Here is a 25,436-nt window from a genome sequence, read left to right as displayed (position 1 = left end):
ATTTGTGTAGGTGTGTGCGACGCAGCCCTGAACAGAAAAGGCTGCTGGTTTAAACTGACTGATTTCACTGTTGAGTCTGACGGCGACACAGAGACTAAACAGTGACACTGCAAAGAGACTTCTGGACAAAAAGGGGGGAGGAAGGGGGGAGTGACCGAGCATGGCGGGTGGGCTGCATTTGAGTGGGACAATGCATCACTGTCTGAACATGTGTTTATATATTCACACAGCTCTGATGTATGGACAAAACCTGGGGGAATGATTCGTCTCAACACTGTGCTCCAGTATTTAAGTGGCAGCTTTGGAAAACTAGTTAAAATTCAGGCAGTTCCCTTCATGTTAGGAGCAAATTTTGCAAACATACACAACTGTTTTTTAGCCTTAATTAACTGAATGGAGAGACAAGAGACAGATGTGATTAAATTCAGTTTCTTAAATTCCTGATGCTCGAGAAGGTGCAAGTTAAACCGAGAGTTACAACAGGTTGTGAGAGAAATCATCCCAATTTGAATAGAAAAAAAATGTACACAGTGGCACCACCTGGTGGGTGAAATCAGTATTAAAGCACTGATATAGGTTCATTCAGAAAACACGTAAACTCCATAATGTCAGCTCAGTTTCTTCCATCCATTCATTTGACAGTTTTCTACCACTTCTCAGTTTTTTTGCATTTGTCAAAAACAAAAATAGGAGAAACAGGGGGTTGAAATGCAGCAGAGGTGGACGGGACATTTCTACAAAACACTAAAACCTTACAAAATCAAACTGATTTGTGATACACACATTAAGCTCAAATGTAAATCTGTCACAGAAAAGTTAAAGCTAACACACCACTTTAAAGCTTCAACTTGAGGTCAAATAAAAAGTCAATCTGCAGAAATAAACACTTTAGTTTTTTTTTTCCTAAGCAAAAAAGGACAAATATTTTCTGGGATCCAGGCTTCTCAGTTGTGTGGATTTGCTGCTTCTCTTCACTTTATATGATGATAAACTTAATATCTTTTGTCTTGAAACACAGAAATTTAAACATAAGATTCATAAAATATCACAAAATACATAAAGCACATGATAAAAACAGGCAAAACTGAAGCTAAAACTTAAGCTTAAAACAACTTAAAACAAGTTCAACTAGAGTTTAAGTGGTTAAAACACCTTCATCATCACCCTTTAATTTTATATTGAGGGCAATCAGCTGATTCATGCTGAGCATTTAACATTTAGGTGAAGCGAAAGAGAAATTAATCATCATTAATAAGAGCTCAGGTATGTGGCTTGTTTCCAGGTACCTCAGATATCGGGTTAAAAGAAAAATGCAGCGTCCACTTCGACTAATAAATTTCCTGTGGGGGGAAACCCTGCACTCTCAGCCCAGACGATTACGTAATTCTGCTTTAAGGCCTTTCCATCAACAAATATTCCCTGAAGTTGGGGGTCCTCACTGGACTGTATCTTACCATGTCTCCTGTGCAGTGAATAGATGAATCCTGGTTTGTGTTACCTGTCAGGACAGGTGTGGAGATGCGCTCTGTCGCTGCTTTTCTGCGACTTTTTAAAACAAGAAAATGGACAAAGTGATTGCGCTGAAGAGTCTTTTGAGTAGAGTGAGTTTCCTGCTGAAGGCTGTGTGTGTGTGTGTGTGTGTGTGTGTATGTGTGTGTGGAGAGGAAGAGTAGGAAGGAAGGAAGCCTCCATGCTCTGTTTATTTTAAAAGCTGTGTGGATGTATGAGGAGGAGGTGGAGGTGGGGGAGATGGGAAAGGCAGGTAGGAGAAGATTTTGTCAAACAGCTGCTTGGATTCTCCTGTAAACGGGGCTGAGCTCTGTCCTGTTATATAACAACTCTAAGTGTGTGTCAGTGTGTGTGTGTGTGTGTGTGGTATTCGCCCGGTGGTGGTGCTGCAGCAGCAGCGCCTCCACCTCAGTCTGACCAGCCGGCGTCCCAGCCGACACTTCACCTCTTTGGATCTTTGTGCGCTCAGGATTCTCGGGAACACTTCGGGAATTTACTGCATCTTTTTCAAACCACATAAACTGGAATTTACGCAGCTTTTTAACTTGAAACTTCCTGTTTTTATAGAACTTTTTAATACTTTCCCTGCTTAAAATCTCTTTTCTGTCACTGGACTTTTTGAAAATGACACAGAGGAATTTACAGCTATGTCTCTGTCAGTAAATAGTGATTTTCAACACTGACGTTCAGCTGAATGGATTACTGCCAGCCGGAGTAATTGGATGGTTTTGGACTTGTCGTTGCTTGTTAGCAGGTTGAAGCTGTCTCTCTCTCTCTCTCTCTCTCTCTGGGATAAAAACAGTGTGTAGTTTGTAGGTGTGTGTCCCAGTCTGGACGTCCCAGTGTGAACTGGTCGCTAACGAGCAGCTGCAACATGTGGTTTTCTGTGGTGGGCAGGAGAGACCAGGTAACAGTCTTTGGTGTTATTTTCGAGCTAACGAGCTAAATATAAAAAGTGATTTGAAAGGCGTGTGTGTGTGTGTTTTCTCATGGCACAGGATTAAGGGTGTGTATAAGTTGTTTTACTAATTTCTTGATGGACCAGATTCCTTCAGTATCTTCTTTATATTGTGACTCTTGTCCTCGGCTGTCGGTTCACCTGCTGCAGCTGCTAACACGCTCTTATGGAGGATGCACGGTGGACGATAGTAGCCTCACTATGGGTTTACGCTCCAGTGTGATGGCCTTCGGGTTTGTCACTTGTCACTGTTTACTTTCTGCTAATGTTTAAACCATGGTACACACATGAGACACAGATGGTAAAAATCCTGATAAAGTTTTGGCTTTAAAGCTTTGTGATGCTTTATTCTCACTCTAGCTTATTTCTTTATGCCCTGAGACACTTGATAAATGACATTTTTATTCTTATTAGTTTCCGTATTCTGGGCTCCTGGTAATAAAAGCATCTGAACCTTGTTTCTGAATGTCTTTGTGATGACGGTGGACACAATTTTGAAACAAAAGGACTCTTTGAAAATCTTTTTTGGTGCAAACTTCAGTTTAAAAATAGCAGTTTTGACCCCTCAAACCAGTTTGTCAAGGCAGCGGTTACACTGATTGATCTGTAGCGTCGCATTAATCATACTTCAAACCTTTGTCTCTCTGTAGCAAATAAGTAGAGGAGGTAAAAGTGTATTTTTATCCTTAAAAATACTGAAGAAGTCACGTGTGTGTGTGTTTCATGGTATTGTGTTTCTTTCCTCCGGACAGCTCCCAGCTGGAGTTGAGGAAACTCTCCTCCTCCTCCTCCTCCTGTGTTAGTGTGTTTACTCATTTATCTGTTGCTATAAAGAACAGAACATTCCCTCTGTGCTAACTAAAATGTTGCACTCTGGGATCCTCAGAGCCTTGACAATGATTCTTGCAAGAGAGAAATTCAAACCAAACTCCACTTTTACTCCTGCTTTGCTTATTGGCAAATTGTGTCACCTGACAGAGCAGCAGTTGGGATGTTTACAGTAAATTCAGTGCAGTAAGCAGCAGATTATTGTGCAGAATTACCCGTAGCAATTGTAAAAGTCTGTGGTATCGACATTTGCAGAAATTTCTGAAACTTTGAAGGGAGTCTGGAGAGATTTATGCAGTCGTGGCCAGAGTATGAATCATGCAAGTCTTGAACTGAAGCACCAGGACATGAATAACTTTGTCTGAGAAATGCTCTCCCTCTTAGAAAAGCTGCATTAGTTCTGTGTGTCTCCACAGTGTGTTTGAAGTATTGGTTGTGTGTATTTGTTTGTTTGTTAGCCGAAAGAATCGAACTAGAAGAAGTGGAACAATAGTATGAGAGGGTTACCCCCTGTGAGGGCTGGAACAATGGGAGGATGTACCGCACACACACATGCACTCATTTTCCTGTAAAGCTGCGGTCAGGGGGTGTTTACAAGGTGAGCAGACGAGAACATTTGTACGTCTTGGCTCATTATAAAGTATATCTGTGGTAGGAGTCACATTTTGGCAGGTTAGTGTGGAAAAACAGGGACATACTCGCAGGAAAAAGTGCACATTGTCTTTTGACTTTGTGCTCTGCAGCTGAACCAGTTCTTGTCTTTACAGCTTCAACACACCGTGAAATATCACATCACTGGCTGCTGGTTTGATGTGTTTTCTGCAATATGAATGATTGCTGAGGTTATCAGAGGACATTTGTTCTTATTGGTGGATGAAACCACGGCTTGTCTAGGTGTTAGAAAGTGTTTGTCACTCAGTTAACAGTGGATTTGTCTTTATCATCTCCTGAATCTAAACTTCTGCGGTTCTCTACAAGTTCAGTTCAGAGTTTTGGTGGATTAATGTGATCTAAATTGGTTGACAGAAAGAGGGAGCTTTCCCAAAGTGTATTTTTTGACTTGTGGGAAAACTGTGTTTCCCTAGATAATAGTTACCTCTTTCTGTTTCCATGCACGCACACTGGGATGCAGTGTAAAAGAAGAGAAGGAAGAGTGAAATCCTACCAAGAGTTCAGACATTTATCAGTGGTTCTTAGTTGGAGTTTGTGTTTTGGGAGATGAAAAAACAAAATGCACCTTAAGCTTCTTTACACCTTTGTAGAAAGGAATAAAAGTGTCCTCACCAGTCTGTGTTTGTATATGTGGGAGGTTAATTTCTGCCTTCTTTTAATCAATCTTAGCAGCAACAGGACATGCTGTAATTTTTAATTTACTGAGCAAGAACAAATAGATTCATCCTCTTCTATGGCTTATATGAGGAGATATACAGGCAGTTTTTCTAGAACTGATGAAACCTTTTGGTTGTCCAGTTGCCTTCAACTCTAGCACTTAAGACTACCATGATCTGGATGATTGAGAACCTACACAGACATTTGGGTTGGAGGTAGAAATGTGCAAATGGAGGTCTACATTGGTCATAGCCTTGAGATTTGATTATGTAAATCGTCCATCCAGAAAAGTAGAAGTTCATGGACTGGATTGTTGAAAGGTTGCTGCACCAGGCTAGTCTGCAACTTCAGGAAATATCCACGAATGTCTACAAACCCAAGGTGTGTCACTTTTCCAGAGTTTGCCTTCTGCATACCTCAGGTCTGTTTATTTCTGTATATTCTCAGGAAATGGTGGCATTGTGCCTGAGGCCAGCATTATATCTGCTGCATCCGTTATTACACAAGGATCCACATGACGTAAATGTCATCATCGGAGGGTGTAGGCAAGGCGGACGTCCACATTTCCACCAATTTGTTGTGTTCACGTAGGGACTGTACACCATCCACATGCATCCTCCAAGTGGACTCGAAAGAGTGTAATAAGAGCAACTACACATCCATGTGTGCGTCCAAAACAGAGTATATTAGAGGCTTAATTTTACAGGTCTCACATTTTCCAATATACACTTCTTTTCATGCTTTTCATTTGTTGAAAAGTATGTAAATTCTGCAACAAAATGATGCTAATACATCTATTAATGTCAGCTGCAAAACAATAAACCATAATTAGTGGTATAAATTTATTCAAGCAACTGTCACACCAACTAATATATAACTACATTTTCTCTGAATATCATCTTTTTCTACTTTAAAGGACTTTGAAGGACGCATGCACCATCCTCATTTTAGTCTATTTGGTGCCACACTGTTGTGTCTCTCAGCTTGAAGTTGGGTGTGGTTCTACGTATGCTGCAGTTTTGCTGAAGTTGCATTTACTGAAGAATCTTAAAAGCTTAAAAAAATCATCTTGTGTTAACAGATGCAGAAAAATTAAACAAAAATCAGGATAAAGGAGATGTCAATCAACTACAGTCTGTACATGCCCTGAGAAAATGTCTAATCCACTGAAATGGCAGAGAATACCTGTGTTGGGTGTACAGAGCCTTTGAAACACCTCTGGTTTTTAAATAACCACTTAAGTATAAGTGGTTTATAACCTCAGAAAGGCTCCACAAAGCAGGCTGACATGTATTAACATTGTAAGCTGTAATCTTAGAGCGCTGCCAGCCCGCATTAGCAGCAGTTGTTGTCAGCTGTGTATCAGACACATGTGACAGCCGCACCCTCTCGACTCGACTCTGCTGTAGATGTTAGTTTCTCAGCGTGAGTCAGACGCAGAGAAAAATGTCACATCACTTTGACTATGATGTCCAGAGGGGAAAAAAACACTGGAGGGTGGGTTCGGGTTCATTTATTTATGTGGTCTGCGTGTCAAGGACATTAGAACAGAGACTACAGCGATAATTATTTCATTGAAATAATTCACATTTATCAATCACACAGTTATCAATCAGCAGAAAGTTAATTATTTGCATATATTTTAACTAAGAATGTGCTTTTCCCTGCTCCTCAAATGTGAGGATTTTCTAAATTTTCTCTGTTATATATCATTGCAAGCTGAATATTTGGGGGTTTTGGACTGTTGATCGGACAAAACAAGACATTTAAAGACATAATCTTGGTCTTTGGGAATCTGTGATGGACGTTTATCTTCATTTTCTGACATTTTATAGACCAAATAACTAATGAATTAATTGAGAAAACAATCATCAGACTGAAAACAATCATTAATTGCAGCCGTGTTGTACAGATCTTTATTTTAATCTTGTATTTTCTTGTATTCCAAGTGTTTCCCAACATGACGGGACGACATTTGAAAGAGAAGTATAACCACGGTCATGAACATGTTCTGAGTTTGTTTTTAAAAGTCATGTCGTTGCCATCAAGTCCCTAGTGGGAAACATGCTTGACAAAGCTGATTCCCCTCGGGCTGTTCTGCTCTAATACAGGCCTGGCAACTTTAAGGTGCGCTTGATTTGTAGTGTCAGGGCTCTTTAAAAAACCAGAGCCGTCCATTAAAGCACAGTAAATCTACCTCGGGTATTCCAGCTATTCTTAAAGATTTAACTTATTCCTATAAAACAGAGAGGAGGGATTGTTTTGCCATAGATGTTTGTAAGGTCTCAAAGTGGTTTAATGAGCGTGATTTCCAAAGAAAGGTGCGATTTTATGTCGATCAGTTGATGATGTTTGTGACAAGTGACACATCTGTTTTCACTTTGACCCACACCCCAACATCAGCTGCAAGTTTTATAGCTTCATTATCGCAAAAAACCTGCTGTGTTAACGTAGACATGCACACGTTTCAACATGCTCATGTCGTTACAGTTTGCCTGTGTATTCTTGACGGTGTTTGTGTGACAGGAAGACCATTTTGACATAACCATTGATATCTACCACCACTAGTGAAGCAGCACATAATGGATGCCCAGCTTCAGACAGACATAGAATCCTACTTTATAGTCAAGAATTGGTCTGAAAATTTGTTTCATGTCGTAATTAAATGGTCGATCGTGCACTACCTGATCAGCACCAAACAGAAGACAGACAGTTAAAGACTAGCTGGTGAAAGTAGTGGTCAACGCAAACGTCTACATACTCACCAACGTCTTGCGTCCAGTTAGGGTCTGCACACCAACTGTGCATTAGCTGTCCTGTTGTAACTAAGCAGATGCACACCACTTTCTTGCTCTCCACACTTTTCTTTTTTTATGTTTTTGTGCTAAATAAGCACCACCTGGTTCAGTTCATAGTTCACATACACTTTATATGCAGATGACGATCTACTGTGCATTAGGCATGGGACGATATGAAAATTTCATGTCACGATTATCCTGGTCAAAAGACCTGCGATTAGCGATATTAGTGAAATAATAAACACTCGTTATGTTAAGTAACTAAGAGTAACGTTGGATAATTTTACCTGGAGTTTGGCGAATAGAGCTAGAAGGTTCATCCCCGTTCACGATTATCCTGCTGATGGAAATTAACTACAATCAAGTCATTGTGACTGTTTTTTAATGTGATGGAAGATTAAATTGCATGTGAACTCTCTAGTCCTAGAGAGTGCTTTATGCAGGTTTCTAGTGTAGTTTTTTAATTCTGTGTCATACTGATGCACAGATTAACTTATGCTAGAGGTTGTGTCCTGTCTGAACCCCTTAAACTTTCTAAAAGTCCCTCTGAATACCCTCAAGGGCTTCAGGAAATTCCCACAAGTGTCTCTGGAGCCTGTTTTGGCGCCCCGATTCCCCCTGTTCGGGATAAGTGCACGAAGCTGTGGGGCTCCATCTGAAACAGAGGCTCTTTAATGTCTTTTGTAATGTACAACAGACATAAAACAGTCAGAATGATTCACTGCTCTTCTCTCATCTTAATGTCACTCGCAGGAAATTCGTGCCTGCATGAATCCAGCCTCATTATTGCATAGAGCTGAAACATTGCGGGTCAAATAGTTTCAAGGCCCGATGTGTCTCTGCTGTCTTTTTGTACTGGAGAAACTGGGGCACAGATCTGTGGATGATGGAGTGCGTCGCAAATGCAGAATGAGTCTCCATTCATGTAGTTTAATAAACAGAAAATAGACAGAAGTGAAGAACCTAGAAAACTTAATGGGTCTTTAGTCAAGAAGTAAGTTATCTTTGTATGGTTCAATAACGCTCTTTCACCCAGAGTCGAGACACATTTGGTGAAAGTATGTGCCACAATGTGAAAGCTCAGGAATGTAATTTGTTTCATTTAGACGAGAAGGCAACACAAAGCTCATTGTTATTTAAAAAGAGCAGATGGGTTTGAACTTATTTGAACCCGTATTTATGTTTTTCCCACTCATTGAGAAGTCGTTTCCTGCGGCAGGAAGACACCGATCACCAGCATTTACAGACAACAGGGCTCTTGTGCAAAGAGCCAATAACAGGCTCTGTTGATGATTATTAAAAAGGCTGAGAAAATATAAGTAAGCTGTTTATTAAGGAACAGAGTAACGGAAGTGATTTAGAATAAGAAATGGGAAAAACAGCTCATTGTTTGTGCAACAAATTGTATTTTTACATCCGATTTTCACAAAAAAAAAACACTTTTTTTTTCCTTTTAATCGCTGCTCTGGAGCTTTCGATCACATTACATGATTGTAGATGTTTGAATTTGAATTTTTTTGGGGGGAGATCAGTGAATAAGAAGAAGAAGTGGCAACAATTCAATAACAGATCAGTCAACACCCTCTGCCGATAAACATCATGCAATATGATGTAAGAAGAGCGACTAAATAGACCTTGTGGTGAGATTGCTGTTTACAATTTAAAGGAAAAAAAACTTCTTATACCATTTTACTTCTTTTAGGATTCAAAATATATACTGTATATTTTGAAAAATTACCAAAAATATAAGAATTATGTAGCAACAACTATAAACGAACTATATTTAAGATTAGAGTGATCCTATATAGAAGTGTTGTACTGTTACAAGACAGTTTTATGAAGACAGTCAAACATGGTGTATTTGGTTTATTAGGCTTTCCTGAGATGTAGCAGCTTCTCAGCCCAGTCAGACAGGATTAGTTCATGAGTTAAAGTATCTAATCTTAATGTAGTAGCACACGAGCAGTGTAGTTACTGTTACCTACACTTTTCTACTCATAAAAGTCCACCACTTGTGTCTCTAGCCTCTACACCACAGCTGATGGAACAGTAAGAGTGTACCTGAGTGTAACCTCTGCCTCTGTTTTACAAGATGTGGATCCACTCTCTGTGCCACGTTGCCAGGTCTTGACGAACGGCAGCAATTAGGACTTTATAGAGCAACTTTATAGACCTGCTGTGATTCTTAATGTCTGGGTAGTGTGCCTGTCTTCAGTTATATTTCCTTAAACCTGCTTTAAAAGTAGAAGCAAGCCTGGGAATAATCAAGATGGTGGTGGCCTTGTTTGTTCTTTGTAGAGATTTATCTTCACTTTAATTCAAACTGAATGATATCTTTAAAGCCTCAGGTGTTAGACGTGAAAATCCAAAATGTGTTTATGCGTCTCTCTAAAGAGGGATTTCTAAAATATTCCTCTGGTTTCTGGTTCTGCTGTTGCACAAACTCTGAGGATAAACATGTCAAGATGGTAAAAGAAAGCGTGTGATATGTCTGATAACATGCCAGCTCTTTGCTGCACTGTAAACCACCTCCCCACTTCACAGAAAAACCACACACAGACACACACAGAAGCGCTGGTTTGTGCAGTCTGTGTGTATTGACGCTGACATTTGCAGAGTGTTTGTTCTCCCCTTTCTTTATCTGTATTTCAGTTCTTTGCTCCGTAAAGAAAAGATTTGATTTTAAAGAAAATATTATGACATGAAAATAAATCTCGACTGCTTCCAGGGGGAGATTTTATTGTTTGAGCAGCGAAACAAGAAAGAAAACTAAAACATAAGCAGCGAAACAGAGCAGAAAAACACTTGAGTGTGTTTGACTGCTGCTGTGTCTCAGCTTCGACATGTTGGTGAACTTGTTACCTCAGATAAAAGAGGTTTAAGCGACAGTTTTGCAATCGAGACCTGCTCTGTTCAGTGTCAACACGCTTGAATAGCTGTTTGTAAAGTCCAGGTGGTGCTGGACTCCCTCCTGGTCCAGGCCTTCAGGCGGTGCTTCTGTCTCAACCACTACCCGACCTACGTAACATTTACGTCTTTTTAAACGATCGTTATGTCAGATCAGGTGATTGTGTCGCACTCTAATTTGTATTCCTGAGCAGTCGTAGCTCACCTGAGCTGCAGAGGGACTTCTGGGATCAGGGTTGTTCGACCATCATGGAGTCACAAATCCTGTTTCCCCAGCCTGACCAATGAGAGCTTTGTAGGTGGGACTAAGAGCGGGGATATCTCCTCACATAGCTACCTACATCCTGCATCCCAGCTTTGATGAGATCGACACAGCTGTACTAGTTGTGGTTGTCTGCAGCAGCTTCCAACAGGAGATTCAGTGTGTTTACGTGCTCTTAAGTAATCAGCGGAGGAAGCTGGAGAGGGTGTTTATTCACAGATAGTGTAGTAACCTGGTCACTCTGCAGCTGCGTGTCCTTACTGAAGGGTGAAGTTAAATTAAATGGTGGTTCAGTGTGATTCTCTTGCTACTGTGAATCTTCCAAGATGCAGAGTCTGTTGTCTCCCTGTCCGTCCCTTCTTTTAGACACTGCCCCACTGCTTTGCTCAAGGGTACGTTCCCAGTACTAGCCAAGGAAGCAGAGAGTATCGGCTTGATTGCTTTCTCCAGATGGGATTCACCACTCAGTGTAAAGATTTGTACCCCAGCCGTCTACAGAGCTCAGAAAGGGACAAAAAAATCTGTCCAGACAGCCAGAAAAATCTAATGATTTTTGAGATCTCTTAAAGTTTTTGGAGATCGTGTAAAGCTTCTGCATAAGTACATCTTTAAATTTATTTAATTTAAGATAACAGCTTCAGAATCACCTCTTTTTCATCGCCTGTTACTGCACAATGTAAGAAGAAGAACCTCTTGGTTCGGTTTTGTGTCTGTTTCTGAGCGATTGATGGGATTTGTTTTCTGTAAATGAACTGTTAGCTTCTAAGGCTACGCTGCTTCCTGTACCTGCAGCCACTCAGACAGAATTTAATGCTCCACCAGTGTCCTGTAGTGTTGCTATAATCCAGAGCTCCACACTGACTACAGACCAGCCTCTGGAAGTAATTATTGTTTTTATTCAGTCTTTTGTGTTACTTTAAGATGTGTGTGTGTCTCTTTGTCGTGCTGAGCATGAATAAAGTTGCTGAATTTAATTGAAAATGACACTGTTACTGCTTCACATACAGCAGGTTAACATCCCTCTGTCTCTGTCTCTGCAGGGTGCTGGTCAGGAGAAGCTGGGCATCTACATCAAGTCCGTCGTCAAAGGAGGAGCAGCTGACATGGTCGGTACAAACCCAAAAAAAACAGCAACCATGATGGAGATTTATGAGGAAGAACATACACAGTGACTCATTGTTGTGGTGTGTTTGTGTTTGTGTTTACGCAGGACGGTCGTTTGGCTGCAGGTGACCAGTTGTTAAGCGTGGACGGGCGCAGTCTGGTCGGCCTGTCACAGGAGAGGTAAAACGAGATGCCGTCTTATGGGGAAATTCCTGCCTGACACATTAAATTTATCACAAAAATCCAGAGATTCAGCTCAGAAACACCAGGGAGAAAAATGTTCAATCATCTACCGCTCAGACTTGACGTATTTACAGCTGTGGCGATGATGAAACTCAGATTTTAACTTCTATTTTGAGGATTGAAAACACTTGAAAAGTGAATTATCGTCATCAGATAACCACATCTTGGGAAACCTCAGGGGTTGAGACATCCTGAGGTTCTCTCCTCCTCGTAAAAAAAAAAAAAAAAAGGGGAGGAGAGAGAAATTTCCAACGTGTCTGGAACAACACAGCACCAGCAGAAAGATGGAGGGTGTGTGTGTGTGTTTTGGAAACTGCAGTGAAGTGCTCGGTGGGTAACGCCCCGCTCAGATTAATCCAGTTATTCCTCTTGCTCTGTAGCATGTACAGGCTTGTTGGTTAAGTGTTATTGCTCGCTGTGTGAGTCAAACTGGATTTACAAACAATTTGTGTAATTGCTTGAGCGTGCAGGTGGCAGGTGGGATGGGTTCATCGTACAGTATCAGCATCATACGAGACGTTTTCATGTGGATTTTGGAGCTTTTTTGCAGTGGTATCGTCTTGTAATCCTTCTCCTGCAGGTTCCACCCAGCAGGTCATGATTTGCAGCCTTTAGTTCTGGTTTTTGTGTCTTTAAAGGTCCCATATTTTGAAAAAGGAGATATATTTGTGGGTTAAAGCACCAAAAACAATCTCAGTACAGTTTTACATCTCCTCTCTCATGCTTCTTTCTGGAGCTGCAGGTAAAAATTCAGACTAAAAGGCTCTGATGCTTAAGGAAAAATAAAGTTTAGCCACTGGACTCTAATGTTTCTATCCTTGGGAAGGTTGTGCAGTGAGAATATTGGTTTCCTGACGTCCAACATTCAAGTTTGGGGATCTGATTAGGATTCCTCCTGGGTGCCTTCCTTCGGAGGTTCTCCAGGTAAATCCTACCAGAGGGAGAACCCAGAACCTGGGTGATTACATATCTCATGTGGCTCTGGGAGCATCTCAGGAAAACATTGCTGCCGAGGAGACCGGGACATCTGTTACCAAAAACCAGAACCTGGATTACTGGAATAAACTGGATGATCGGTTGGACGGACATCTAAGGGAGTAGCTGCTTGATTTTGAGTTGTTGATAAAGTTAAAACAACATAAAGGTTGGATCATGGGTCCAAATGTGTCGCACTGAGACGATAGAGCTCATTTAGAGGCATAGTTTCTGAATATAAGCTGTGTGAATTTCTCTGTGGATTTAGTGTTTTGACAGTTAAATAGTATTTAAATGGCACCTAAACCTGCTTTATAACAAGAGAAATCTCTGTTTCTACAATATGGGACCAAAGAAAGAAAAGTTAAACCCTGTGATGATATTTCCAAACATGGATTTTGAGAGTTACATTCCCGGAGTTCCATCCAATCAAACACACATGGCTCATTACCTCGTGTGATCTGCCCTTCAACTATTTAAAGGATTTGGTTAAAGCCCTGTGCACACGGCCACATGTGGCAGTCACAGAAAATAACATGGCCACTGTGTGTGTGTGTGTGTGTGTGTGGGTGGTGTGGTGTGTGTGTGGTGTGTTAGAGTGAAATTAGAGTGAAGTGAGTCTCTGGCAGTGACGGATATAATCCCTGCCTCCTCTGGTTCATGATGAAGTTGATGTTTCTACTCGCTTGGACGTTGGTAAAAACAGAAACGTTAGGAGAGTTTTTAATCAACATAACGACTAAAAGTGGTGATTTTATCAACAGAGATTAAACAATTAGTCGTCATCCTCCGACTCTAAGACTTTGTTATGAACATTTTTACGGGTTGTCCATCCACAACGCTTGAGAACGCGATAACTCAGGAACATCTTGAGGGAATTTATTCACATGAAGTGGTGCAGGGACGACGTATTTCTGTAGTCCAGCCCTGAAGTTAGCATCACCCTGCTTCCCTCCACAAAAAGCCAGTGGGATTTTTTCATATATCATTACTGACAGATTTAATGTCGCAGAATAAAACCTGAAAATGTCTTGAGCTTGTGTTAAAATCACAGACTTTATTTCAGACATTTAACCAAAAACAAAGTGACTTCAAACTGATTTTATTGATTTATTTTAAGGCCTCTAGTGGCTCTACTGTGCGGTTGAGTTTAGTTTTATTCTCCTATTACCCACCATCTCCAAGTCGTCCTTGTGGTTCACTGTGTTTTCTGATATTTATGATGGGATTTCCTGAAAAAACTACCAAACCGAACCACTCGTCAGTTTAAATTTCATTTGATTTATAAACTGGGATTTGGTACAAACTCAGCACAGTGGATCCAGGACATGTAGATGAATTCATGAAGTAAAAGTTTGATATTCATGCTCTCTCCCTCCCTCCCTCCCTCCACTCAGGGCGGCGGAGCTGATGACGAGGACGGGCTCAGTCGTGACTCTGGAGGTCGCCAAACAGGGAGCCATTTACCACGGACTGGCCACCCTCCTCAACCAGCCGAGCCCCATGATGCAGAGAGGTGAGAGCTTAAAAACACACACGAAAACTTCTGTAAAGTAGTTTTAAAGTCTCTTTATTCCTTATACTCACTACTGACTTAATGTTTCATATTTTCAGGCTGAAAATATTTTAAAAATTTGTTGTATTTAGCATTTTTTTCACAGTTATCGGCCTGTTTTTTGTCATGATTTTTAAAGAACTCTGTAAGTTAGTCTAGTTATGGTTCTGTCTTTAGTGTCTGTTCTACTTTATTGTATTTATTTTATCTCCATCTACCTGTCTTTCTGTCATGCAAACAGTTTAATTAATTGATTGATCAAATATTTGATCAACAGAAACTTTATTTGTAGCTATTTTGATAAGTGAGCAGTGGTTTTGTTCATTTTTTGAGCAAAAATATCAATAATTCTCTGGTTTCAGCTTCTCTGATATAATGAAAGACTTTCATTATTATTAATAATAATAATTATTATTATTTTAGTAGTAGTATGAGAAATGTAACAGTTTTTGTTTAGTTTAACAGTTAATTAAAACGTGAACTTATGATGGGTATTTTGGGACATTTTATAATCAGTGATCAATTAATTTAAGAAATAAACTGCGGATTAATTGATAATGAAAATAGCCTTACATAATAATTTCCTTTATTGCATGTCCACTTTTAATGCAGAACAATAGAAGTAAAATATGTGTTTTAGTCGTTTTATTCTAAATACGATTACTGAACGTCTTTGAACAGAGTCTTAAATTAAAAGCCGTTTTAAAAGGTCAGACGTGGTCGTAAATTTGTCTAAACTTTGTTGTTGTTTAAACAGATTTTAAACAGAAGCTGTAATGAATGGTCTATTGTTAGTTTTCCACTATTAGTTAATGCCAGTAATTTGGTGTTGTGGATGATGGAAGAGAAGCAGACTCGTCCAGACAGTGTGTCCTTGTTGTCTTCCCTGTAGCACAGTAAAAAAAAAAAAACACACACCAGCTTGCAGACTGAAGGATATAATGAGTGTTTGTGGCCAGAGCCAGTTTCGTCTGTGTGTGTGTGTGTGTGTGTAGAGCTGCCCGATGTTCGAATAACGGTGCAGAGTTTACTGCTCGCCGTCTGGCCGAGCTCTGGTCTTTGTCTGCTGGAATGTGACCCCGGATTCATTAAGGAAGTCTTCTGGCCTGTGGTCCAGGATGACGCTAAAGGGGTGTTTCTCCCAAATTCCCTCGACCGCAGTGTTTTTTTTTCCAGACAGTTCAGACAGTGAAGGACGTAAACTGGACAAAACGAACCTGAGGAAGCAGCATGAGATACTGAGAGGGGAAATAAACTAGAGGATGAAAAGATAATTCAATTAATTGATTTGAAGTTGCCAAAAATTTAAACTGCAACTATTTAGATCATTGTAAATAATAATTCAAGTCATTTTCTCCTTACTCAAGATGCTGATTTGAGAGTATCTGTTGCTTTTCTTTGTGTTATGTGATCGTAAACTGAATAACTTTGTGTTTTAGTGTGTTAGACTGACAAAAAACAAGAATTTTAAAGATGTTTTAAAAGCATTTTTCACATTTTTTTGACATTTTATGGAACAAATAAAGAGCAGCTGTCGAGAAACCAGAAAGGCAGAAAAACTGCCACAAAGACTGACCGTATCAAGAACCATTACTGCATATGTTGTTATTAGAAAAGCTCAAACACCACTTTTATTTTTCCCAGCGACGGACCGAGGCCGCGAGAAGAACGGCAAAATGCGACCAAAGAGCGAAGGCTTTGAGTTGTACAACAACTCGGTGCAGAACGGCTCCCCGGAGAGTCCGCAGGCCGGCTGGGACTGTTACCCCGAACCAAAGAAGATGAGCGGCGAAGACCGGCTCCTCAAGAACCGAGCCGACCACCGATCCAGCCCCAACGTAGCCAGTAAGCCCGACTACTTACCAAGACTTAAACCTCACTAAATTCTGTGTTGGAGTATTTGCCTGTGCGACTAAAATGCTGCTGATCATCTCTCCTCAGATCAGGGTCAGAGTCCTGCAGGCAAGGCGGTGTACCCCGGAGGACCTGGAACTAAGATCACCTCCGTCTCCACTGGCAACCTGTGCGCAGACGTGAGTAAAAAAAAATCACACGATTGAGGCCGATGGCGTCTCGATGAGGAATGTTCCAGGAGGCTGGATGAGAGTCGAGTGACGCCAACGCTCGAGGAGACACAGTATCTAGACCTGAGCTGAGAAATCATCTGTCATTTACTCCTGACAATTTCTAAGTTTGTTTTCTGGGTTTTATTCGTCAGGACGAGCCCTCCCCTCCCCGTCCAGAGGCCTACCCCATCCCCACCCAGACCTACCCCAGGGAGTACTTCACCATCCCAGTCTCCAAGAGCCAGGATCGGGTTGTGGGACCCGGGCAGGGGCCCACGCAGCACTGGCAGGGCATGGAGGACAGAGAGCGCCTCCCAGTGGTTGACAACATCCACAACAGCATGCAGGTAGAGCAGAAACCAGCACCGCCTTGATTAAGTCTGGAAAGATCCGGGGCATATACATCTGAATAACCATCTCCCATCCTTCCTCTCCTCCTCCTCCTCCTCCTCAGCGGGTGAACCACTCTCAGGAGGAGCTATACCCTCCACCAGGAGGTATGAGGCCTGACATGCAGCCGCACTACCAGCAGGACTACCAGCACCGGGACCTGGACTACCAGCACAGAGACCTGGACTACCCGAGAGGTCCACCAGGAGGTGAGAAATGAAGCGAGTAAAGCTCAAGAGTTTAGATAACGAACGACAGAGAGGCTGACCGGTCAGATTATGTAATAGCTTAGCCACTAAAGCATAATCAAATTTGATATTATTACTGTTTGTTTTTGATTATATAATATGTAATAATCAGAGCATAAAACTCTGACATTTGCCTCCTGAATCCTGCACTCAGTTCATTTTGTTGCAGCAGAGCTTCATCAAGGAAAAATTTAAAATTCGACCTCCTCTGCTCATCAAGCTGTTATAGTGCAAAATAAAACTCGAGGGCTGAAGTCAGACTGAAGAACCAGCAGAGAAAAACACAGATTTTGTTTTGTTTCGATTTCCTCACACTTTATGGGATCAGTAGGTAGTTATATATGGGGACGATGGGTGTATTTTTTTGTCTAAAACTGTTATTTTATTTTAATTTCTACACATGGCTTTACAAAAACAAAACTGCAAACAGTACAACACATGTTAAAGTCTTATGACAAGTTTCAACCATAAAATTTGATCAGGTTTTGTTCCCCTTAGACTTTTATCTTGGTCTTGGCTGTAGATCAAGATAAAAGACAGAGATGCCGCCATCTTGTTTTTATACTGTTGAATTGGTGAATTGTGATTTTGCTAAAACGAGATTCGCACAAAAAACTGGTCAGCTAACGAGGACAACAGGTTTAAGTTTAGAAAAATGAAGTAGAGGACGTTGTGTCTTTGTGTCTGCAGGTATAGGAGGTCCTGACCACTGGGCTCCTCAGCCTCAGGTGTCCTCCTCGTTGGAGTCCTCGACATCCAGCCAGGAGCACCTCAACTTCTCAGCCTCCTCCTCCTCCTCCAACAAGACCCAGAACCAGAAGACCGGGCCGGGCCGATGGAAGACGCCCAACACCCCGCACGCCGTGCCGCCGCACCCGGCCCAGCCGCCGTCCCGCTCTGATCTGCCCCCTCCTCCTCCGCCACCACCGGCCCCTTACCCTGATGTCTACGACCCCTTCGACCCCCAGTCGGACCTGCCGCTCCCACCACCTCCCGCCGCCGTCCCCCCCGTGGCGGCTCAGCAGGCCGCCGACCGCAAGAAACGGGAGGAGCAGCAGCGCTGGTATGAGAAGGAAAAAGCTCGGCTGGAGGAGGAGAGGTACATCTGTGTGTGTGTGTGTGTGTGTGTGTGTGTTTTACAGCGCCTCCATGTTTGTTGTTTGTTTGTTGTTTACTTGATTGACCGATTACTCCCCAGGGAGAGGAAGAGGAGGGAGCAGGAGAGGAAGTTGGGTCAGATCCGGGCCAACCCCGTCATGCCCGTCCAGCCTCACAACAATGGAGGAGCCATGCCTCCTCCTCACCACCAGCCCCCGATGGGATCTGTGGCCCCGCCCCAGCCCTACCAGCCCCCGCAGCCCCAACAACCCCAGCCTCCCCCATCCAGACCGGAGAAGCTGGCCAGCCTGCCGCGGTCAGCCGTCCCTCCACCTGCCAGTGCCTCCAACCCCCCCGGTAACGCCCTTTGTCCAGGTCCTCCTCCTAAACCGTTCTAACACGCAACTTTTATTCTAACAATAAATGAGCTGTAATGTCATTTCAGGCATGGACACAGTGATCCGAGAGCTCCTCCCGCAGCAGCAGCCGAGGACCATCGAGAGGCGAGACCTGCAGTACATCACCATCAGTAAGGAGGAGCTGACGTCCAGCGACAGTCTGTCTCCGGACCCCTGGAAGAGAGACGCCAGGGAGAAGGCCGAGAAGCAGCAGCAGCTTCACATCGTCGACCTGCTGGACAAAGAGATCCAGGAGCTCCAGGTGGGCTCAAATTAAAACATTACTTGGTTTTTATTTTAAAGGAATAGTTCGACATTTTGGTAACATGCATTGAGGGATACCGCTCAGCTGTCTGTGTGGTAAATATGTAGCTGGAAGAAGGTATAAGCTTGTTAAATCTGACGTCACAACCAATCAAAAAACTGTTCCCGGGTCCAACTTATTCAAGTCTCTCCTGGAGGGTGCTAACATTAGCTAGCTAACCTAGCTTATGTTATCACCCGCTGGTAAAAGTGGGTATCCCTGATATAAGCTTTGGGTTCTTAAAGCTGACCCTATTCTCTTTTACCAGCGGGTGCTAACCGCTGCTAAAGCTGGCTAGGTTAGCTAGCTAACATTAGCACCAGCTGGCATCAAACTTTGTTCTTCTTTATTCTTTTAAACTGAAACTTGTAGCTGCAACCATTTCCTCTTCACTTTCTCATCACAAGGAAACTAAAAGTAGTATTTTAGTCTCTGTCTAGTCTGAATTATCAGAAATGGGTTAGCAGCTAGCTTAGCTCTGTTCTCAAGCTAAGAAAATCTGCTGACCAGCAGTACTTGAGCTCATTAATTAAAATATCTTGTGTGTTTTATTCATATGAAAACCAAAGTGTAGAAACAAGAAGTTGGTGGGTTATGTGCCAGATTTTCTGATCTTCTGACAGAGCTAGGCTAGCTGTTTCCCCTTGTTTCCAGTCTTTGTGCTAAGCTAAGCTACGCTAACCAGCTGCAGGGTGTCAAACTATTCCTTAATTTCATCTTTTTTTTATTCTTTCCAGGCAAAGCCGGAGCGAACAGCGGAGGAGAGCGACCGCCTCAGGAAGCTGATGCTGGAGTGGCAGTTCCAGAAACGACTGCAGGAGTCGAAGCAGAGCGACGAAGACGAGGAGGAGGAGGACGATGAGGACGTGGACACCATGATGATCATGCAGAGGCTGGAGGCCGAGAAGAGAGCCAGGGTGAGATGGGCGGCGGTGGCGGAGGTGGTGGTGGTGGAGGGAGGGGATGGATAGTAGTAGTAGAAGCACTTTAGAGGGTGAAGAGTAAATTAAACGTTTACAGGAAGTGCTGAAGGAAATAACAAATATTAGGAGGTACAGGAAAGAACCGCCTTTCAAATGCTAGAAGGGGAAATGGATTCCTCTGTGGCAGCGCTCCCACTATGAATGTCCTGCAATGTGCATCTGCAACATGCTTCTGTCATCGCTTTGCCATGCTGAGCTGCTTTAAATCTGATTGGCTGGAGGGGGTGTGGACGGGACGGGACGGGAAGGGTGGGGGGGCAGTCGAGGAAGGCGAGGACGTCGTTAATGCTGCATTCACATCATATGGAAATAACCCGAGATGACAAGGAAACACTGAACAAAAACACTGAACACATTTGCTTTATTTACATACTCCTGAGCTGAGCTGATTAAATTAGTGAAAATATGTCTTTCTTTTATTCCTCCTGTTGATTTTATCCTCACTTTTATTCAGCTTTTTTCCCATATAATGTAAATGCAGCATTAAGCGCTGTGTTGCACAGCAAGAATGAGCCATGACCGCGATGTCTCTGGTCCCATTTTAAGGTTCCCAGCATCCCAACTGGAAATTAACGACTTATTTATTTAATAATTCTGAGTTACACCAAGGTAGGACTGGTGCATCTTTCATCTTAATTTGATTAAGAGAGTTTAAAATAATGTAGAAAAGCTGAATGACCGGGGCCTCAGAGCATCTTCACAGGCTGGTGATACTATTCGAGCACTAAAATGGCTGTAAAATATCCAACTTTGTGCTTTCTAAAAGTGGTTGACACACTTCTTTTTTTCAATTTTCCTGCAGGATTATTTTTTTTAATGTGGTAAAAAGTGTGACAGGCTGTGGTGAGACGTGGTGTGAGGGTGTGGTTGGTTGTATGTCGATGTGGGTGGTTCTGGAGTGACTGAAACATGATTTTCAGTTTTGCAAGATGTTTTTTTTTGTGATTAAATCGTTTTAATTAATCTATCTCTTGTATCAAATCCTGAGCTTTCAGCATAGTTTAAAATGAAACAGAGAAAACACAGAGGAGACGATGAAGTTAATAAAAACAGTCCAGAATCACGGGTTCATCTCAGACTTTAGACCTAGTTCTTAATGAGTCACAGCCTGTCCGTTGGATTTGATTAAATGGAAATTTGGACCTTAATTAGACCATTAATTATTTAAGTTTATTATGTTCTGATGGCACTTTTTCCCTTAATAAAAATAGGTTCCATTGAAACTATAAAAAGTAGTTAACGTGGGGGTCAAACACAGTCTTTCCAGCAGCTTTGTTACTGGTTTATTTGGCAAAAAAAACCAAACAAAATAATTAACTTAAAAAATCTCAGGAAGACTTAACCGTGAAGAAACAACAATAATTAAACATTTTTTAAAAAGTTTTAATTTATATTTTTTGCTTTTTTCCCACTAAATTAAAGGAATATTTGTTAACACCCAGTTGTGAAATGGCAGCTGAGAATAGAGAGGCTCGTGTTTGAGGTGGTGCAGGGGTCGGATTTGGACGTGGCGGATGAAGCAGCCACTAAATCAGCGGAGCAGCAGAGAAAAAAAAAAAAAAACAATGTTTTCACTTTACTGTTTGTCCTCCCTCTTCCTTTTCTTATTTCTATTTTACTCCTCGGTCTCTCCCTCCCCTCCCCTCTTTTTTTCTGATTTATTTTTATCTCCTCCATCCCTTCCTTTTCAGTATTTGGGTATCCTCACTCCCTCCCTCCCTATCTCCCCTCCTTCTCTCACTCTTTCTTCTCTTCTTCTTCTTCCTCTTCAGCAGCAGACTGCTGTCCCAGCTATCTCTGTTCTAGACTTGGTATGTTCTTCCTGTTAATGACGAGTATCCTCTCCCTGCCCTTACATCACTTCCTGTTTTCTGTCTGGGCTGCGCACCTGCCCCATGTTTCCTATCTGTCTCTCCCCACCCATCTTGGACTACTGTCGTCGTTTCATGGGGAGGGAGGGAGGGAGGGAGGGGGAGGTGAGGGGGTTGGAGGGAGGCCATGATTAGCTACAGAGCAGCCGGTCATGGAGAGGCCGTCCTGGGATGCTTGATGTTGTTTGGCCGGGGGAAGCTGTCCATCTCTTTGTCCACTCAAAACGTGAAGCTGTTGCAACGTCACGCAGGTGTTTCCCAAACCTGTCGGTCGCTGAGAGAGTAGCAGAGCTGAGGCTGGTGCGGTTTACTGTCAGCAGTGATGTTTTGAGTGCATACTGAGGTGGCGCCTGCATGGCTGAATTCATCACGGGGGGGCGGGGTGATGCATGATAGTCCTGTGAGCCCCCCCCCCGGACGCAGGGCCACGTCATGATGTAGTGGTGTCCATGAGCCCATCCATCTTTCCACCCCATCCATCCATCTGTGTGTGACCAGCTGAGCCTCCTCATGTTTAAAGGGTCTGTTCACCCAAAATACAAAAACTGCATCTTCTCACTTTCCTCTAGTTCTTATCTAACCATGCAGACAGTTGTTGGTTTATTTGTCCTGGTTGTTTGTTGCCTTTATGTCGAGTCCACTGAGTTCACACACAGGCTGAGCGTTCACTGATGTTTATTATGATTTTATTTAAATTAAATTATTAGCAGCAGTCCCACAGACACACACAGACGATTTGTTCACTGCTTTTATACGTGTTGGTACGTTTTAATTTAAGGTGTCTTTACTTCAGTTGAGATGAGATAAGATTGAAATGAGATTAGATAACTATTTGTAAAAATTAAATTAATTAAAAAAATTGACAAAAACATACTGTAGTTTAATAATAAAAGAAAACTTGATGATTATTTCATAATAAAGGAAAAAAAATCAAAATGAAAACTAATGAAAAAAATACAGAAAGAAATCTAAATAAAACAATAATAGTTACAAAAATAGAAAATACAGAAAGTTAATATAAAAATAGAATACTATTCAACAATAATAATAATAACAATAATTTTGTTACAGCAGAACATTTTACCAAAGAAGTTGCTAATTAAAATAGTTTGCAGTGTAACAGGGAAACAAAATAACATTTTCATTAAAGTGGAGGCAGAAAGACAAAAAGAAAAAAGACAGATCTTAGTCAGTTTCTGCATGGACAGATACATCGAGGGGTAAGAGGGTAAAATGAGCTTTTTTTAAATTGTAATTTGGTTGCACTGGCCCTTTAACCACCGTCCAGACCAGAGAACGGGGTCTGTTTGTTTTGTGTGTCAACATATCTCACTGGGTTTGTGTTGGGATGGTTTTCAGATTATTTCTTCTGCAGCCTGTTCAGATTACAGCTACTTCAGGTTCGCTTGATTTATCCTCCCTCTGCTCCCTTTAACGTTGAAACAAAAATCAAGTGCACCTGAAGTAGCTGAGAGAAGGGCTGTTGTTGTTGTTTTGTTTTTTTGCCTTGCCCTGTTCTGGTTGCTGTTGTTGCATGTTGTTGTCGTTGCATGATCAGCAGTGTGTGTATGTGTGTGTTTGCAGTGCACACTGCTCCTCCCCTCTGGAGCAGTCCTGTGAGACGAATCAAACGACCTCACATCACGTTAGTGTACATTAGTGTTGGAGCGGTTAAACAGAGCCGTTTGATGTGTATTCAGGGTTTGTGTGTGAATGAAACATGATTAATGTCGTACTAATTGTTTTCCTGTTTGCATGTGTGTCTGTCTTTGTGTGCCTCTTGGCATGTTCTCCTCTGTGTGTGTGTGTGTGTGTGTGTGATCAGTTGCAGGACGAGGAGCGGCGGCGTAAGCAGCAGCTGGAGGAGATTCGTAAGCGGGAGGCGGAGGAGAGAGCGAAGCAGGAGGAGGAGAGGAGGTGGAGGGAGGAGGAGAGAGCCAAACGAGAGGCCGAGGAGAAGGTCGGTTTGACTCGTCTGTGAAAAACTGTCGTAGCTGTGAATTTAGATTCGACGAAAACGAGCGATTGTAGGATGTTTTCTTAGGATATTGTGAGTCGGTCAGGACTGAAATGTAACTGGGGTTGGACTGATTTGAGCTGCAGCTGCAAATAGCACGGTTTCATATGTTTGTTTGTTTATTTTCAGACTAAAAAGTTGTTTTAAAGCAACATTATGCAACTATTTTACCTTAAAAATTAAAAATGCGGAACAGTAGATCAGTTAAAAACACTTAGAAGTCATTAAACACCAGCGTTCATCTCTGAGATCCAGCCAGAAAACTTTGAAAATATAAAGAATTATAAACAGAGTTTGGTGTGTTTGTTACAGCGACCACGTTCTGTATGTAACAGTTACCTGATGATAGTTTTATCACTGGTTGTAAGTGGAGGTTAATTAACTTTTTTAAGCCTTAAAAGAGTTAGATGATTGTGTGAAGTCGAAATAACCAGCACAGTGATTTTTAGAAAGATATTTTATCATATTAAATAGACTGAGGGAAAAAACTATAATTAATTTAATTGAATCTCTTTGGCAGATTCATTTAATTACTTTCTTATAATGTAAACTTTTGTGTATTTAGTTTGGCTGCATTTATATAAGCATCCATGATATCAGATGTAGATGATTTTTCAAAATAAAAGCCCAATCAGCTGCAAATTATCGGTCTAACCCTAAAATATACAGTAGCTCTGGAAAATATTCACTTGAAGTACACTTTACTGTGTTATACATTCAATTAAAAGTGGATTACGTTTACTTTTTTGGGCAATTAATTTTATACACAGCTCAGTTTGCCACAGATATGGGTAAAATAGATAGAAAATTTAAATAAAATAAATGTGAATTTGAGATTTCAGTCATTGGTTTGTGTTTGTTTTTTTCTTGTTTGTTGTGTGTAGAATTAATTTTAAACAAATCTTTAACGTAGTAAAGTGTGCAACAAGTGAGTGTGTTTGAATATTTTCCAGAGCTTCTGTATAGACACTGTAGTAACTTGATTTGTGTTTATTGAGGTTACTCAGGTTCATAGAAGAAACATCATGTTCCTAAATTATGTTTTAATAAAGTACAGATTTATTTTTAAATGACCAGTGGTGTGATCCGGTGTCCACCCATCCATCTCTGTCCTGCGTGTTAAATCAAACATGTTTATTTTTTATCACTGTGTCGTCGTCCACCGATTTTCACCACGATGCCATTATTCTTGGTGCGTTTTGTCCCGTGAGCTGCCGACCTGATCAGACCACTGGTTGTTTAAAAATCAGCAACGTAAAGATGAATTTGAACTTTTGCAGTTAGAAATTAGAGATTAAACAGTCGTCAGGAGACAGCTGCTGATGTTTAAGATGTTTAAGATGTTGTTTTTATGATGTTATGACTGTTTATTGTCCAGTTGCATGTCGTCATCCTGTGCACCCCCCCTCCCCCTTTGTGATGTGTTGCCGTGTCATGTTACCCACCTGAAGCATGGGACTCCCATCATGTCGTTGTTGTCGGTCGATTGTCGGTGTGTGTCAGGAAGTTACCTGAGTTCCTTTTGGGGGAAGCAGTTATGATTTTTGTGAGGTTTTTATTTATTTTTTTTGTTACTTATTTTGTTTATTTTCG

At 41.6% G+C, this 25,436-nt stretch overlaps 1 protein-coding gene across 12 annotated transcripts in view; it reads left to right on the top strand.

The window, feature by feature from the left end:
• Positions 1-25,436, top strand: part of afdna (afadin, adherens junction formation factor a) — a 97,898-nt gene that overhangs the window by 62,311 nt on the left and 10,151 nt on the right. For all 12 annotated transcript variants that reach the window (XM_051071749.1, XM_051071755.1, XM_051071754.1 and 9 more), the window contains 12 exons: positions 11,632-11,697; positions 11,802-11,875; positions 14,311-14,429; positions 16,113-16,313; positions 16,410-16,501; positions 16,687-16,881; positions 16,989-17,133; positions 17,863-18,271; positions 18,371-18,627; positions 18,716-18,930; positions 19,710-19,889; positions 23,652-23,786. In XM_051071749.1, the coding sequence (XP_050927706.1) occupies positions 11,632-11,697; positions 11,802-11,875; positions 14,311-14,429; positions 16,113-16,313; positions 16,410-16,501; positions 16,687-16,881; positions 16,989-17,133; positions 17,863-18,271; positions 18,371-18,627; positions 18,716-18,930; positions 19,710-19,889; positions 23,652-23,786 (2,088 nt within the window). The remainder of the gene's footprint in view (positions 1-11,631; positions 11,698-11,801; positions 11,876-14,310; positions 14,430-16,112; positions 16,314-16,409; positions 16,502-16,686; positions 16,882-16,988; positions 17,134-17,862; positions 18,272-18,370; positions 18,628-18,715; positions 18,931-19,709; positions 19,890-23,651; positions 23,787-25,436) is intronic.

Source organism: Lates calcarifer, linkage group LG7_1, assembly GCF_001640805.2.
Source record: "Lates calcarifer isolate ASB-BC8 linkage group LG7_1, TLL_Latcal_v3, whole genome shotgun sequence".
Classification (NCBI taxonomy): domain Eukaryota; kingdom Metazoa; phylum Chordata; class Actinopteri; family Centropomidae; genus Lates; species Lates calcarifer.
This window is presented reverse-complemented; position numbering and strand designations above follow the sequence as displayed.